At 41.5% G+C, this 17,854-nt stretch overlaps 1 protein-coding gene across 14 annotated transcripts in view; it reads left to right on the top strand.

Moving 5' to 3' along the window:
• The window catches only part of SEMA6D (sema domain, transmembrane domain (TM), and cytoplasmic domain, (semaphorin) 6D), a 365,068-nt gene that overhangs the window by 340,967 nt on the left and 6,247 nt on the right, over positions 1-17,854 (top strand). For 7 of the 14 annotated variants that reach the window (XM_005877506.2, XM_005877511.2, XM_005877509.2 and 4 more), the window contains 16 exons: positions 9,569-9,731; positions 10,119-10,230; positions 10,784-10,844; positions 10,965-11,027; positions 11,136-11,237; positions 11,470-11,560; positions 11,997-12,116; positions 12,814-12,902; positions 13,584-13,801; positions 13,912-14,043; positions 14,349-14,504; positions 14,595-14,768; positions 15,797-15,937; positions 16,034-16,111; positions 16,538-16,599; positions 16,990-17,046. In XM_005877506.2, coding sequence (XP_005877568.1) covers positions 9,623-9,731; positions 10,119-10,230; positions 10,784-10,844; positions 10,965-11,027; positions 11,136-11,237; positions 11,470-11,560; positions 11,997-12,116; positions 12,814-12,902; positions 13,584-13,801; positions 13,912-14,043; positions 14,349-14,504; positions 14,595-14,768; positions 15,797-15,937; positions 16,034-16,111; positions 16,538-16,599; positions 16,990-17,046 — 1,765 coding nt within the window. In that variant the 5' untranslated portion in view covers positions 9,569-9,622. Of the gene's footprint in view, positions 1-2,473; positions 2,521-9,568; positions 9,732-10,118; positions 10,231-10,783; positions 10,845-10,964; positions 11,028-11,135; positions 11,238-11,469; positions 11,561-11,996; positions 12,117-12,813; positions 12,903-13,583; positions 13,802-13,911; positions 14,044-14,348; positions 14,505-14,594; positions 14,769-15,796; positions 15,938-16,033; positions 16,112-16,537; positions 16,600-16,989; positions 17,047-17,854 lie in introns of those variants that run through there. The other 7 variants (XM_005877513.2, XM_005877510.2, XM_014548797.1 and 4 more) reach the window with 3 other exon arrangements.

Raw genomic sequence — 17,854 nt, 5'->3', positions numbered from 1 at the left:
GGTGGAGATAAAGAGAGTAAGATGCACTCTCTCCCTGGAGCAGCCCAGGTTGATAGAGCAAATGTGAAAACAAGTAACATCACTAGGAAGTGATTCGTTCTGTAATCGAAGTATTTACATGGTATCACAGTGTGATCAGACGTCCTGAGGGGACCAGAACAGTGCGGTTGAGGAAGAGGGATTTGAGGTAGAAGAAGAATGAGAAAGGGGAAAAGTTCAGGCAAGTTTGAGCTGGTGAGCAGACAATTTCCAGGAAGGGCATTTTAGAGAGAATGGTTTATACAGAAGACACTGCTTTGAGATGGGGAAGTATTGGTAGCTGAAACAGAAGCTGGCAAGAATCAGATTGTGGAAAAGACCTTGTAAGTCTTGGAAATGAATTTGGATTTTATCATAGAGATCTTCAGGAGCCATGGAACTGTTTTTAGACAGGGGAGTAACATGATACGATTTGTACTTGGGAAGATCATTCTGCGGCTTTGTGGAGAAGGAGGTCGAAGTTTAGGAAAGCAGAAATCAGTTAAGAATGGACTCTAGCCCAGCTGGAGGGGCTTGGTGGTTGAGTGTCAACCTATAAACCAGGAGATCAGGGTTTGATTTCCCATCAGGGCACATGCCTGGGTTGCAGGCTCAGTCCCCAGTGTGGGGCATGCAGGAGGCAGCAGATCAATGACTCACTCTCATCATTGATATTTCTATCTCTCTCCCCCTCTCCATTCCTCTCTGAAATCAATAAAAACATATATTTTTTTAAAAAAATAAAGAGTGGACTCTAACACAATCACAAGAAAGAATGAAGGGTATACTGACAGATTGGAAAGAGGATAATGGAAAGGGAGAGATCTTAGATGACTCCTAGATTGAAGGCCTAAGTGACTAAGTTTATCAAAAATGTCAACAACAATATTAATAATGGCTGTAATTATTGGATCTATACCAGGCCTAAAGGGTTTGGCTACATGCTTTACATAGATTATTTCACTGAAAAATCATAATAATATTAGTGCTGCAATCATCTTCACTTTAGGCAGGAAAACTTGAGACTTTGAGAAGTAAAGTGGCAGGCATGGCCAAGGCCTCATGGCTGGTAAGTGATAGTGTATGAATTTGAACCCAGGTACCCTGAGCTCGGAACCTGTGCTCTGTGGGGAATTTAGCAGGAGGACAAGTCAAGGCCAAGTATTTTAAGTTCCATTTGCTCATACCAAATTCAAATTGCCTCTTTTACTGATTTCAACATAGAGAGTTGGACAGCTGGGTCTGGAACTGAAGCATGTGGTCTGTGCTGGACATGTGGAATTTGGATTCCTCAATTAATTGGTGGTAGTAAAGAAGTTGGATGTAATGTTGGGTGAATCTCAAAAGAGCCAGGATGGAACCATGAAGAACCACATGTAAGGATTTGTGTGTCCGGATGAGTTTGGGAAGGTTGCTGAGAAGGAGCAGCCAGAGAGATGTGATAACTATGAAAGTCAAAGGTGGAGTTTCAAGATCTGCTGTTGTTTTGTTTGTTTAATGGTATTAAATTAATCTAAATTAGACAAGAGTCCAAAATGCTAATCTTGCCCTGAGAGATTCTTCAGGGCTTTGGCAATTTAGGGCATATGACTAGTTCTGTTGTTTTCTCCTTCCTCTGCAGTTTATTCACAGTTGTCTCAAGTATTGACAACTATGAGACATTCTTGCCCCAAGGAACTGCGAAGAAGCTTCCCTAGGCTTTGAAAAATTAGGAAATTAACCAGCTAAGGATGGGAGAGAAGAAGAACCACCCCCACCCCCCACCTTCCCGCAGGGGAGTAAGGGGGTAAAAGATCAAACAAAGGACTTGTATGCACGCATATGAGCATAACCAATGGACACAGATGGGGCTGGGAGTGGGGGTATGTACTGGAGGGTGAGGGCAGCCAGGGAGAGGTCAATGAGGGGAAAATGAGACTTATGTAATACTTTAAACAATAAAGAATTTAAATTTTTTAAAAAAGAACCACCCAGAAGTACAGTAGGAGAAAAGGCTTGGTGGGAATGGGTGGCATGACACATTCCAGGGTCAGAAAGATAGCCAGGGTGCTAGAAGCACAACTGAAGAGACAGAGATGCTCATGATAAAACTGGAGAGGGAGGCGGGGCTCAGAACACATAAGGCCACATTACAGAGACCAGGGCTTTCTCCTAAGAGCACTAGGAAGTTACTGGAGGATTATGAGGTTATATGACGACACTCATTTCTAAGAAAGGTAATGTTTGCTTCACTTAAAAAGTGAATGGGAGACAAACAAGGGACAGACAGAAAGTTAGGTAAATGGGCAGAAGAATGTGATATAACAGAAGGCCGGGAATGGAAGTGTTTTTGAAAAGCTGTAGACACTCGCCTTGTGTCTACGTGTCTTGTGTCTAGAGCCATTGAGCAATTACATGAGACAGAACTGTTGCATTTAGTTGCCTGGAGGCCATCAGTGACTTTACTGAAAAGGCAATATTGAGAGAGGAACTAAACAGAAGAAGTAAAAGAATGAGCAAGAGGTGAGGAAATGACAACAGTTGGCAATAATAAAACAGCTTTTCAGTGTCTGTGAGTGGAAGGAAAAAGACAGGTGGTGACTGGAGGAGAAGCTGGGGTTTCTGGAGCTTTTTGACCCCCCCCCCTTTTTTTAGAAGAGAAAGGCTTGGCAAATTTAAGTGCTGATGTATAGTATTTAATCAATACAAAATTATAGAATATTTAGAGGTAAAAATATTGATGTTTTCTGTTTCAGAAAAGACAGAAGGGGTTAGGTTTAAACACTTGGAGAGGAGTTGGGGAGTAAAATATCCTCTTAAAAAGGAGAGAAGGAGGAAAAATTAGATGATGATGCAGATAAGTTGATGGGTTTTGGTAATGAGAAGGGGGTATGGAAGAAGTTCCTTTCGCTTTTATTTTCTATGTGCAGTAGCTGGCTGGGGCAGGACAGGGGTGGGACTGGGGTGGAGACTGGAGGGAATATTGCTGTAGAGTAAGGAGAGAGAGCTTATTAGGGCCTTGAGGAAAATGGAAAAGTTAGACTTAACTGTTTGGGGGAGTGAGCAGACCTAGTAGAGAAACATAGGATCCCCACAATTTCAGGAGTGCTCGCTGTAGCTGGTGATCAAGAATTCCGTGATATTACTACCAAATTGCTCCGGAGTATGGATGTCTTCACTAGTGTTTAGCTGCTGTGGGACAGGTGCAGAAGGTGAATGGCCGAGTTCATCCAAGGTAAGAACTTTGCCAAAAAGTCTGACACAGAGACAAAAGATGAGGGAATCCAGAGTATAGGCAAGTGTATTATTGAAATGATTGACTATGGGCTATTACATATAAGATAGGTAATGTTGTATGTCAAAATTGGGAAAGGCTATTGAATTGGAAGAAGGGAGAGCAGTTAGTGGAACAGAAGGCCCTGGGGAGAAAGACAGGCAGTCATGGTAAAAGGGGTCATACAAGCAGGCTGAAAAAACAAGAGATGGGGATCAAAGAATATATTGCTTGATTTTATGATTTCTAAGGTGAAAAAGATATAGCTGATAACAAGTCCCAGAGTGAAACCATGCACTAAAGTCTTTGAAATGTCTTTCTTAAAATGACTAGGAAGTTATCAACTAAAAGACAGGAGCAGAGGCAGAAGGTCAAGCAATTTTAATTTAATTTAATTTATTTATTTTGGGGGAAGATCATGGGAGCCCGAGGTCTGGAAGAATCATAGGGAAACTGGGAGGGCTGACTCCACTTTCAGGTCCTGAGGTAAATGGAAGATGAGAGTCTAAACAACCCCTTTTTGAGAAGTGATCTCTCTAGAAGAGAACCAGGCGAGAGCTATACAAACAGCAAGGTATCTTCCTGGATTCTTTTTGGCCTGTGGATAAAATAGGTCTACTCCATTTCTGAATTTTCATTTCCTTTGGACAAATATAGCTTTCAGGGAGGCAAAGACTATATACCAATCTCTCTATCTGGGATTCATTAATTTCAAATGTAGCCACTGTGCTATAATGATGAAAAGAACTTGCATTAATCTACCCTATAAATTCTCCTGCTTAAAGAATCCTGTTCAGTATTTCTTTTAGTTTGGGTCTGCTAACAACAAGTTTCTCAGTTTTGTTTGTCTAAGATATCTTTATTTTGCCTTCATTTTTGAAGAATATATTAATTGGTAGAATTCTAGGCTGGAAATTTATTTATTTTTTCAGCATTTTAAAAATGTCACTCTATGGTTTACTGGATTCCATTGTGTGTCTTGATAAGTCAGCTATTAGTATTGTTCTTCTCTGAAGGTAATATATGTTTCAGCTTTCAAAATTGTTTTTGTCACTGTGTTTAGCATCTTGACTATGGTGTGTTTAAATGTATTTTTCTTTGTATTTAGAAGTTCTTAGAGTTTCTTGAATGTGTGACTTGTGGTGTTTTGTCAGTTTTGAAAAAGAATGCAGCCATTATCTTGTCAAATATTGCCTCTGTCCATTCTCTCTCTCGCTCTAATCTCAGGGATTCCAGTATGTTGTGTCTTTTCACATGATCCTGTGTGTCTCTTACTCTCTTATCTATTTTGGGGGTTGTTTTTTTCTATGTTCTCCATGTTTCTGTCTGATATTTTCTACTAACCCAGCTTCCAGTTGACAAATTCTCTCTTTAGCTACAAGAAATATGTTGCTAAAAAAATATATTAAGAAGCTTTAATTATTGTGTTTTTTAGTTGTATAATTTTTACTTAATTAATTTTAAATAGATTCCATTTCTCTGGTAAAATCTGTCTTACCTTTCTTTCTTAGACAAAATAAACAGTTATTTTTTTTTAATTTATGTCAAATAACTCTAATAGCTGGGTTACCTATGGCCTATTTCTATTATCTTTTTTCTTTCTTAGTCTTGGTTCTTGAAATGTCTAGTAATTGCTGCTTGAATGTTGAGCATTTTATAAAAAATTATAGTCTCTGGATGATTTTATTTTTCTCTACAGAAGATTCACGTTATCTTTTCTGCAAGTAGCTAGAGTAGGAGGAGACAACATCTACCCAATCTAACACTTAGCTTATCAGAGATCAAGTTGGAGTTTTGTAAGGTTTGGTCTATCACATGTTTGCCTCTTCTCCTGGGGATATAGATCTTCAGAGGCCCAAATGAGAGCCTTTTAGACTTTTACTAGAACGCCTCCTTCTTGGTGGGTCCTAAACTTGAGACCGCAAAGCTTTTGGCTTTTCTTTATAACTATCCTTTCATCTTTCAGCAGTTTAAGAATTAGCAAATTCCTTAATGTGAACTCAAGTACTAGGTGTGGGGCTCATTTTCTTCCACCACCCTTAAGTAAGGATTCTGCCACTCAAACCCTGGCTGTCTTGTTAGCTCTGAACTTCTTTTAAGTGCTTTTCACATTATAAGGTGGCTTTAACATCGGGATTGTATGGAGAAGCTCATATAATACCAAAAATTACAAAATATACTGAAGTTTCACTGTTCTCTGACTGAAAGGAATAACATATATGGTGTTATTATGTTATTCCCTCCTCCTCCTTGGAGGCATCTCTACATCTAGGAAGCTGTACCTTAATCCTCCTGAAACACCCCTAGCATTGTTATGATGACATATGTAAACAGTTTTGCAAATAGTTGTACAAGATGAAAGAGTAAACATTTCTCCCCCCCTGAATTTGCATTTTTTCCCAGTAAAATATAACAATAATAGTCATGATAATATTCATAAAAATTTACTAGAGATTTACTGTGGACCAGGTTCCATGTTAGATATTATATATATACTAGAGGCCCAGTGCACAAAATTTGTGCATGGGTAGGTTCCCTAGGCCTGGCCGGTGATCAGGGCTGATCTGTGGGGTGACGGTGGGGTGATCAGGGGGCCCCCACTAGCACATGCCTTGGCCAGCCTGGTGCCACCTGCTCGACAGCCTCGCCCCCTGCTGCCACCACTGGTCACCTCCCTCTGCAGGGTGACCGGTGGGGCAATGGCGGGGGGGCTGCTGGCACCCGCCTTGGCTGGCCTGGGGCCTGCAGGCTGGGGGAAGCTCCTGTGTTGAGTGTCTGCCCCCTGGTGGGCAGTGCGTGTCATAGCAACTGGTCGTTCTGCAATTTGGTCGATTTGCATATTAGGCTTTTATTATATAGGATTATATCATTTAATCCTTGGAAGAGCCTATAAGATAGAAAACGTAATTATTTCTACTTCACACTTGAGGAAACTGAAGCTTAAATAGGTTAAGTGTACTTAAACAAAGTCCCAGAGCTGGGAAGTAAATGGCACAAGTAAGTTTAAACTTGGATTATTCTAATCTCAAGGTCTGTGACCTTTTCCAACATTTTGTCCTGCCTCAACTAGCCCTCTTTCAACATAGCATAGTTTCATGAGTTTACTGAGTCCTAGAATTCTGAGATATTTCCTTAAATAAGGTAAGAACTCTGTCATCTGAGGGGGTTTGCATGCAATAAATCTCCTTCCTGGGACCTTTTTTTTCAGGTATTTCCAGATCCTTTCCTCCCCGAAATCAACCTTACTTTGATATACATTTTACATTAAATACTTCCACTTATAATTTCTATGGCAAGTCTAAAAGTAATTCTTTTTTAAAAGTGAAGCTTTTTTGCAGGAAAAGGAAGCAATTAGTGATGGGGCTTTATTTTTGGAAGATGAGATTGGTGGGGGGCGGGGTCTGAGGAGAAATTGCTTTCTGCGTGTCACATGAATGAGTTATAGGAAATGGGACTCAGCCTGCAGCTTGGCACTTGCCAATGAGTCAGCAGTGAGTCCACCCTCAATGTCAATGCTGGAATCAAGCTGTGACAGACACTGCTCCAGGTGAGGCCACTCACTGCCTGGCTGTCTGGGGCCTCGAGGCTCTGCCTACATGAAGTGAGCCATTCAGTTACCAGTCCTGGTGAAGAAAGATTCACAGAACTGTCTTCTTGTCTCCACACAGTTATTTCTAAGTTTCTTCAGGAGTGGTTGCTGTTTCTTAATTTTCCCCAATACCCTGCAAAAAAATCCAGTGATTTGACTTCAGAGAATGAAGCTTGGGATTAATGTCATAACCGAATTTGGTTCTGAGGGCAACACTTTTGTATTTTTATACTGCTTCAACTCTCTGGGGTCTTTATAAATGGCAAGACACTCTGGAAAAGCCAGATGGGAAGACGCTGCTTCAGGAGAAGTGGTAGGTTGAAAGAGGTCATCTTGCCGTGATTGAAAATAGGTGCATGTGGCAAGAAGACTAGAACCAAGTCAGCATTGTTGTTGGGTTAGGATGATAGGATTGTTGGTTTTTATTTTTTACTTGCCTTTCCAGGTTTGATAAGGGTTCAAATTGTAAAATTTATTCTAAAAATAACCCTTTAGTATTTTAAAATAACTATTCATTTGGGGGAGGAGGGGAGAAATGGCCAAACAGCTTTAATATCCTTTTCCCAGACCCTTCTCCGACTCTTAGGATCATCCTGGTCATATGCATGGTGTCCAGTAAAATATGGGTAAGAACACCCAGCTGGCATGGCTCAGTGGTTGAGCGTTGTCCTATGAACCAGGAGGTCATGGTTCCATCCAGGTCTGGGAACATGCCCAGGTTGTAGGCTCAATCCCCAGTGTGTGGCATGCAGGAGGCTGCCGATCAATGATTCTTTCTCATCATTGATGTTTCTATCTCTCTCTTCCTCTCCCTTCCTCTCTGAAGTCAATAAAAATATATATATATTTTTAAATGGGTAAGAAGGACTAACTGCTCAGAATCTGTTTACGCCCGGCATTTAGTTCTTTTTTATTCTATGGAGAAGGTGTTATTATCCACACATTAGAGATAAGGAAGCTAAAGCTCAAAGAGATTAAAGAACCTTTCCTGTGTCAATCAGCTAGTAAGTGATGGAGTCCCAACAAGTCAGAATGCCAGCAAAGCCCACACTCTTTCAACTGAGTACAAAATGATGCTGCCCAGATCCTGCTAACTTACTGTTGGATTAATTATTCATTAAGAAAAATTGTATTGCAATATTTTTCTCTTTTTGTGTAAAAGTAGGATTCTAAAATTCACATAGACTTGGCTTTTGACTTTAGGGAAAGATAAATATTGAAAGCATAGCATAGCATACATGTGCATCAGTGTGTTGGACATTAAGGTGATAAAAGAGGCATAGTAAGTACCTGGTTGAGTGTTTGGACTCCCCCAGAATTTGAAGTGATTCGCATCCTCTCCCCTAAAGTTCTTGGATTTATGAAACTGAAGATAAGTCTTAATGTTTTACAGTTTGGTACAGTAGTTGTAAGTGACAGTTTTGGTCGAGGAAGGAGTATTATTATTGCAAAGTGAAGCATTTACAGTTTCACAAAAATACCCATCCTGTTGGCCCAGCAGGGCCCTAATTTATATTTTTAATAAATGGATACCATTTAAAGATTTTTCAAAATTGACATCTAATATTATACTATGCTATAATTTTAGTTGAGATATTGACATACAATATATTACATATATGCAAATGTACATTTTGATAACACTTAACATATGCATACACCTGTGAACACCACTTCAATAAAAATAACAAATGTATTTATTATCCCCAAAAGATGTTTTGTAATGCTATAATGAAGAAAAAACCCATCATCTAATTTGATGAAAAGAGCCTAGAGGGGACTCAGGTGATGTGAGTCTGGACTGGACTCGACTCATTTCCTAAATAGCTCCATGAAATTCCGTGAGTCCCTTCATTTTTCCAGCCCTTAGTTTTCTCATCTGAAAAATGAGGAGGTTGGACTAGATGGTCCCTAAGGCCCCCTATGGTTCTAAAGTTCAATAAAGCTTAGAGGACAGACGTACTTAGTGTATTGGTTTGTGTCCAAATGGTTTTATGTAAATATGTAGACATCCCCAGTGGTCTGGCGGCAGCTGTGCTGTTTCATCCCTGCCCTGCTTTGCTTGATTGATTGATCGAGAAATCATTTAATTTCTTTTCATACTCTTTCACCCTGATTCAAGGTCATTCATGCCATTGCTTCTTGTTGGTGTTACTAAGCTTGAGGGACTGTTCTACTTAAGAATTTTGGGCTAAGGCTTGAACAATGCTGGGAATTTGGCAATGCCTTAAGCAGCGATCAGATGAGGGGACAGGACCATCAGCTCTCCAGCTCTTTGGGAAGCAGCCTGTGCATCCAACGAGGGGCAGAGGCAAGCTGTACTGGATGTATTTCAGGGCTGGGGGCAGGGAAGCAGATTGGAGTTTAATTAAAATTCTAATCCCAACATTGCCCATCTTCTTGCCAAGTCAGCAGCCAGCATTTCTGTTGGTGGTACCGGGGATTTTGCTGTGATGCCATACATAGTTACCTCAAAAACTCTTGCAAATGTACCTAAAACTTCCATATGCTCACCAGATGCTGTAATCAGGCCTGGCACGCTGCCATCTTTTGCCTGTGTTTGCAGAGATATCGCCTTCACCGCGGCCAGGGCTCCTGGTGGGAGGAGGGCATTGGAGAGAGCTGGTGGTGAAAACTGAGCTGATTACAAATAAGAAAACAGGTTCATCCCAGCACAGAGGTCTTTCCAAACTCTTCCTGTTTTCTAGGTAGTTAAGTGGGATTTCTGAGGAGGGGCTGCTCTGACTTGACCTTGGCCCACCATGAGGTTCTTCCTGCTTTGTGCCTACATGCTGCTCCTGATGATCTCCCAGCTGAGGGCAGTCAGCTTTCCTGAGGATGATGAGCCCCTTAATATTGTTGACTATCACTGTAAGTAATCTACAGAACATTCTCCTCTTCTAGGAAGGAAGCTTTTTTGGTTTTGATTTTTCTAAGTGTTATTCGCTTTTAGAAAGAGATTTTATATGCCTTAAACATGTTTTGCCTATTAATTTATCCACAGTTGTATTCGGAAAAATGGGACAGTTTTGTTGGGTGCTTTTCTATAACAGCCCATATACAGGTTATGTATTTTCTGTTAAAAGAAAAAGACCATTTGCTGACATTTACCGGCTTTGATTCATTTATATTCAAGACCCGAAGAGAGGAATTTAGTTAAAACCCTTCTACAACTAGTATATACAGCTAATCAATGCTGTCTATTGATTCTTTAGCTCCGTAATCCTGACTGATGGTTTAGCCCACTTTTACTTGCAGATTCAAGGCAATATCCGGTTTTTAGAGGACGCCCTTCAGGCAATGAATCGCAGCACCGGCTGGACTTTCAGCTGATGTTGAAAATTCGAGACACACTTTATATTGCTGGCAGGTAATTTTCCTCTCGTTGGTTTATTAGATTAAAATTCTTTTCTCTCGTGGTGCTTGCATTAATGTGTCTAGTTCATGAAAAACTAATATGTGATTGTGATCAAAAATTGCAAGTGGCCAAAAATATTCACAGAGAAAAGCCAGTGCTGTGTGCCAGGAACAAAACACAGAGCAGCAACCTTCAGCGCTGCTGTTTTATTACTGACATCAAGAAATCATACATCGCTCTTTATTCCTAAAGCAGCAGGGGGGATCTTTCTTTATTCTTTTTTAACTTGGAATTATTCGAGCAAATATTAGAAGTATGTCTATGCTAATGCTAGTAGCAGTTTGACCCACGCCTGAGGAGAAGAGCTTTCTTTGCTCCCTAACCACAGTGATATATAAAAGCTTCCCACTAATGAAAAAGTACCCTTTGTTGACTTTGCTGGAGACAGAGAAAATCCAAATGATCTCCAAAACACAATAAAGGCAGATCTGTAAAAATAAAATAAGAAGCGACTTAACATTTTTATGCATTCACATGCTATGACTTACGGCCTTGTTTCCAACAGGGATCAAGTTTATACAGTAAACTTAAATGAAATCCCCAAAACAGAAGTAATACCGAGCAAGGTAAGCTAGTGTCGTTGGCAAATTTACTTGCATTCCCTCAGAACTTGGATAATGTCCCCCTCCCCTCCCAGAATTTTCATACTTCAAAACTGAGCTTTGGTTTTGCTTGGTTACTTGCAGAAACTGACATGGCGGTCAAAGCAACAGGATCGAGAGAACTGTGCTATGAAAGGCAAACATAAAGTAAGTAAAGCAGACAAGTGCCTGCTCCGTTGTGTCTTTCTGTGGTCTTGATCCCATAATGTCAGAGTATAGAATGTCTAATATTAATGTAATTGCTACTTTCTGTAGGATGAATGCCACAACTTTATCAAAGTATTTGTCCCAAGAAACGATGAGATGGTTTTTGTGTGTGGTACCAACGCATTTAATCCCATTTGTAGATTCTATAGGGTAAGTGTATTTTATATGTTGTGCTTTTTTTCATCAATTTTCCTTTCTTCACTAGTATGCTGTCAAAGTTGAATCCTTTCTGCTATAACCTAGTAATTTGTTTTATGGCTAATGCTATGGAAGAATAAAGACAGAATTCTTCAAATAGAATTTCAGTACAAATAAAGCAATATTGCCTTCAAACGGGTACATTGAACAGATTTGACACCAACTATTTATTTTTCTTTTGTAGTTGAATACCTTAGAGTATGATGGGGAAGACATTAGTGGCCTGGCAAGATGCCCATTTGATGCCAAACAAACCAATGTTGCCCTTTTTGCTGGTAAGGTTCTTTAGCATAATGAATATAAATGATTAATGACATTGAAGGTGCAGAAGGAATTTAACGGAAGAAAAAGAGCTCATAACTAGGATAGCGACCTTGGAATTGGTGTTTCAAAATCTAAGAACTATGAAATTTTTTTCCAAAAAATAATTAAAAGTAGGCATATTATAATATAGTATTCTGACACTTGGTTCTGTTGCTAACTAGGCCAGTGACCCTGAATAAGTTGCTTGACTTTTTGATGCTTAGATTCCTCATCTGTAAAATTAGGTAATACTATGGGCCAAGGTTGCTTATGAGCATCACGTTTAGCTTTATTTCTGTATATGGGGATAACAGATGCAAGCGCTCCAAAGAGTATACCACACTACAAAGGGCAACACACTACAGGGTAATTGTGGTTATTTTACTCAAATTATAACTTTGGTTTCAGATGGGAAGCTATATTCTGCCACGGTGGCTGACTTCTTGGCCAGTGATGCTGTTATTTACCGAAGCATGGGCGATGGATCTGCCCTTCGCACAATAAAATATGATTCCAAATGGATAAAAGGTAACTTTGAAGAGCAGTGCTGTGGGATCGCCAAGGGGAGTGGGATGGCTGAGTGGGAACAGGAGCTCTGGTCATCAGGAAATTCTGTGCATGACTTTATATTGTTTATTTAGAGCAAGGATGAGTTCCTTTGGTTGTGAATAGCGGCATTGACAAGGGATGAAGAGACCCATAGCCAAGGCAAGAAAGTAGACTCATCCAGGATTTTATCTTAGGTGACTTAAAAAAAAAATCCCATTTCAGTGTGCCAATTTGCCAAACTCACAATGTGCATGATACTCCTTGCCCGCGCTCATCTACTTATCCTGGAAAGGTAACAACAGTGAGAGTCGATTAGGTCATATCTGCAGAGTCATTCTGTTCTTTGGAGTCTAGAAATCAAGATTTTTTAATTCTCAACATGAGAGGTTTTCTTCTCTAGTTAAATAGGTTAATGAATAAATCTGTTGAAACAAAGACCTTTGCCATGGTTCAGTTCCCGGTAGGCTTTTTACAGTCCATTAGCTGACATTAAAGACTCCGTGTCCCCTGGAGCTTCAGCTCACCCATGTCGGGGCTCCTCAAATTCATCGGCGTGTCCGAGTTCCCATTGGCGTGAAAGTAGCTACGTGACATCTGTCAGTCATGCCTAGCAGTCAGGGTCAGACACTAATTGAATAACCTTTTAAGAACCAGTTTGTTTCTCATTTTCTTACAGAACCACACTTTCTTCATGCCATAGAATATGGAAACTATGTCTATTTCTTCTTTCGAGAGATTGCTGTGGAACATAATAACTTAGGCAAGGCAAGTATATGCGCTTGACTTGTATGGTGGACTTGTGCATGGAATTGAGCCCACGTTGGTAGAGATGGGGCCTTTGCATGTTTTTCTCACTATGTTTAGGGCCAAGTGAAGAGAGATGGGCAGCTTATCATGAGAATAATTGCTGAGCAATGGCTTGGGTGGAAACAGCAGCCTCAGGCCTTAAGAAGACTTCATGTTTCCTGGCTCTGCAGGCACCTTTGAGCTGTGGAAGCTTCTTTAACTCTTTAGCAATCCATTAATAGTTCAGTGCTTCCCTGTGTCAGCAGCAGGATGGGAAGCAGAGGCCCTTGTTTAGTTTTGGGTGCTTTGGTAAAAGCCCATATGAGTTTAAAGTATTGCCCCCCCCCCTTCCGGGCCAGGCTTAAGGAGGGCACACTTCATTAGCAACGTGAGAAGCAAAGTGGGAGACCAAGTGCGGGAATGGTTTCCATTCAGCCAGGTCAGTGGCTCACTTCTAAGGGAGCTTTTTTGACAAAACAGGTAAATGGCCCCTTTTCTCACAGGCGAATCTAGTTTACACCCCTAGTCTACTGCTCCCTAGAGAGAAGACTGCTATATTCTTCTGAACCAGATACATCTTTAGCTTTTCTTGTCCCTCCCATGCATAGCAGCTTTGGTTTTCATTCCCCCCTCCCTTCCTCTGCTTTGTCCCTCGGGCAGGCTGTCTATTCCCGTGTGGCCCGCATATGTAAGAACGACATGGGTGGCTCCCAGCGGGTCCTGGAGAAACACTGGACTTCATTTCTGAAGGCTCGGCTTAACTGCTCCGTCCCTGGGGATTCGTTTTTCTACTTCGATGTCCTGCAGTCTATTACAAATATAATGCAAATCAATGGCATCCCCACGGTGGTCGGGGTGTTCACCACACAGCTCAACAGGTGAGAACACATCCCTGGCAACTCAAAAGACCTTCTGTCCTTGCTGGCGGGACCCACGAATAGGCCCGTTGTGGCCTAACGGTTTTTCTGATGGTTTTCCCCTTTTTCAGTATTCCTGGGTCTGCTGTCTGTGCATTTAGCATGGATGACATTGAGAAAGTATTCAAAGGACGATTTAAAGAACAGAAAACTCCAGATTCTGTTTGGACAGCAGTCCCCGAAGACAAAGTACCAATGCCAAGGTAAAGAAAAAGGGTGGAAAGGGATTTTTGTCTTTAACAAAACCATCTGGCCACTGGAAGCATCCATCTTCACTGAGCAGCTGGGCCAGCTTCCCACGCTGGGAGGGGTCGCTGTGCAGGACTACACAGGAGTCAGTCCCACAGTCCTGTGAGCAGGTGGAGAACCCACCCGAGTCGGGGAAATAGCATTGCTCTCTGGGTGCCGCTCTCTCTTCTTTTTCTCTTGACCTCTTCTTTCAGAATGGACACTTATTCCTTAGATACCATTGATGATGTGGGGGAAACACACACTGTTTTCCTTGCAGGCCTGGCTGTTGTGCAAAGCATGGCCTTGCTGAAGATTATGAAACCTCTATCGGTTTCCCGGATGAAACCCTGCTGTTCATCAAATCCCACCCCCTGATGGACTCTGCCGTCCCACCCATTGCAGAGGAGCCCTGGTTCACAAAGACTCGGATCAGGTAAGGCTATGCAGACATGGCGGCCCCTCCCACACACACCTGCTCTTCCTGTTGGCCTCCTCCTCTGACCTGGCTCACCTCCTCCCGCAGGTACAGGCTGACAGCCATTGCCGTGGACCATTCCGCCGGACCCCACCAGAACTACACTGTCATCTTTGTTGGCTCAGAAGCTGGCGTGGTACTTAAAATTTTGGCAAAGACCAGTTCTTTCTCTCTGAATGACAGCGTATTACTGGAAGAGATTGAAGCATACAACCATGCAAAGTAGGTATATTTTACGAGAATACTCTTCAGCACTGCTCAAAAATTTCCGGACTTTATTTCATCTAGTCATTTCCTTCCAGCCCTCTGAATTAGCAGTGGTTTGGCATATTAGTGTTTTGGGTTTTGTTGTTTTTTTTCTCTCACTGAAATAAATCCTGGCTTTGTTTTCTTCCTGAGTCCACTGGAGCTTGGAGGTGGGCAGTTGATGAGTTTAAAAATAATCCAGCCCTTGTATTTCACTTGTGGAAGATGAGAGCATTTCAGCACCACCCATCCTACCTTGTAGATCAATTTCAGGATGCTACACACAGCAGACAGTGGCAAGCACACACACATACACAGGCACAAACAGAATGTAATTCTTCCAACCACTGATAGACAAGATTATTTAGACCATTAAAACAGTCAAGAAATAGATGAGAGAAATGGAGCAAAAGAGACTAAGGAGAAACATCTAGCTCAGGAAGATTTAACGACATTAAAACATTATCTTTTTTTCCTCTACAGTCCAACATGTTCTTCACAAATATAATTCCCTTCAATCATCAGAACGGGAAATCAATCTTAAAAAACGCTTTATCCTTCTGAAATGTAACCAAACATGTATAGCACTAGAAGATGAATCACAGGATTATTATTTCCCAAACTATGTACTTGCTTGGTTTGCTACCTAGAATATTCCTTACGATCTCCCCAGCTCTCAGTAATTGAAAAAGTCAAACCTCTGCCCTGACCGGTTTGGCTCAGTGGATAGAGCGTCGGCCTACAGACTGAAGGGTCCCAGGTTCGATTCCAGTCAAGGGCATGTACCTTGGTTGTGGGCACATCCCCAATAGGGGGTGTGCAGGAGGCAGCTGATCGATGTTTCTCTCTCATCGATGTTTCTAGCTCTCTATCCCTCTCCGTTCCTCTCTGTAAAAAAACAATAAAATATATTTTAAAAAAAATCAAACCTCACTTGCTCTGTATAGTTCATGTAGCTTTTGACTTACTAAACGTATGGCTTCAAAACGTATCGCACACGACAGGTGTAATCCTGAGAACGAGGAGGACAGAAAGGTCATCTCATTACAGCTGGATAAAGATCACCACACTTTGTATGTGGCGTTCTCGAGCTGTGTAATCCGCATGCCCCTCAGTCGCTGCGAGCGTTATGGATCATGTAAAAAGTAAGCTGATGTTTCTGTTCTTACCCTGGGGTCGTGCAGCATTAAGACCTTTGATGACAAGAAAATCCAAGTTTCATTCTTTTTGGTTTTGTGCAGGTCTTGTATTGCATCTCGAGACCCCTACTGTGGCTGGTTAAGCCAGGGGACCTGTGGTAGAGTCACCCCAGGGATGCTGTAAGTAAACTTTGCCACATTAGCCAAGAGCTCCACACCTGCTCCGATCTTCCCCAGGGTCTGCAAAGCTAGAAATTTTAGAAAACTTCCAAAAACACTACTCTTCCTTCCCCCCTGTTTTTGTTTTTAGGGGAGAGTATTTTTTTTTAAAAAAAGGAAAATCTGGAACTGTGAGAGGAAAGGGAGATTATAGACAGCGAAATACCTAAGGGAAATAGGCAGTTCTCTTCTGCTCTCCTAAACATTCCAGTTACCAAATGTTTAACAGAAATACTCCAGTTAGCAAGCTCTGCTGAAATGTCCATTTTTCCCCTTTCTGCCCATTCCTACTACTAATCGATGTATGTTCTTGGTTCTGCTCTGATTGTCACTTGTGTTCCTGTGAAGGCTGTTAACCAAAGACTCCTTTGTTTTCCATCACCACAGCGCTGGAGGATACGAACAGGACACGGAATACGGCAACACGGCCCACCTCGGGGACTGCGATGGTAAGACTGAATCGCCCTTGCCCTCCGGCCCTTCTTTTTGACCACATTTGCACGTGAACATTATTTTACAACGAGCCTTTTAATGATTCAGGACACATACCACCTAGCATTTAACTTAAACTTCGCAAAAGCTGAGCTGTTTGGTCATGGGGATACATTAGAGAAGCATCTTACTTTTATTTTTTTCCTTAGAGAATCTTACTTTTTTTTTTCTTTTTTCTTTACCATTTACAATTTTGTAGGAAACCTAGAGAAAGGTAGTCTAACCAGTAGGTTAATCTTTTCATTTGTAGCCTTTCCTTTCGACTTTTTTAGTTAATTGGAATTCATAAATTTTTGCTTTCTTTTGGTTACTTTTTTACTGATTACTTGTTCCTTTAATTCTTTTAGAAATTTTGCCTACTTCAACTACACCAGATTACAAAATATTTGGCGGTCCAACATCTGGTTAGTTTTTTTAATTTTTTTGAATTAACAACCTTTTCTTTCCTTCAGTTCGGCATTTTCAGCCCCTTCTCCCCTCCTTTTGCGCAGTTTGGCAGCCCTTCATTTTTGTGCTTTGACTCATAACCCCACTGATGGTACCAAAAGACTTTTTCTGACTCAGTACTTCACCCTGTGGAGCATGTGAACAGTCCATCATTGGCCAAGGCACATCCTCTCAGGAAAATCAAATGGGTTCACATAGACTGCATTCCAGCTGCACGCGGCCACCAAGCTTTCCTCTCACCTGTGCATTGTGAATGTTGCCTCTGGCCATCTAGAGAATGGATGGCAGAATGTCATTACTTTCCCCCTTCTCTCCTCACCTTTCCTCAGACCTAGTAAACAAATACGCATTTCCCCAAAATGTGTATTTATACATTTTAGAGATCTTTTTTGAATGGTTTGCGGTAATCCTGGGAAACATTGAATGTTGTGGTCTCGATGGTATGAAAAGGCTCCCGGTTGAGTGAAGCTGGTTTCCGGTGGATGAAGGTGCTCACTGGGCTCCCCACGCCCCTCTCTCTGTGTCTGTTTCTGGATCACACATCTGTGATCATCACTCCAGTCTGAGCTGGGATCTCTGGACTCTGAACCTACAATCATATGCTTACATCTGTGAGGGAAAATCTACGTGGTGGGAATCTGTAATAGACAGGCTAAGAGATTAAGTCGCTCCCAATCCTATTGCTGCTTCTAAAACTCGCCAGCAGTTTCATTCCTTGGGAAAGGGGGGAGGGGAAGAGATGGCAGATCTTATGCATCAGAACAT

The sequence above is a fragment of the Myotis brandtii genome, unplaced genomic scaffold, assembly GCF_000412655.1.
Source record: "Myotis brandtii unplaced genomic scaffold, ASM41265v1 scaffold521, whole genome shotgun sequence".
Lineage (NCBI taxonomy): Eukaryota > Metazoa > Chordata > Mammalia > Chiroptera > Vespertilionidae > Myotis > Myotis brandtii.
The sequence above is the reverse complement of the archived record's forward strand: the minus strand, read 5'-3'. Positions and strand labels throughout refer to the sequence as shown.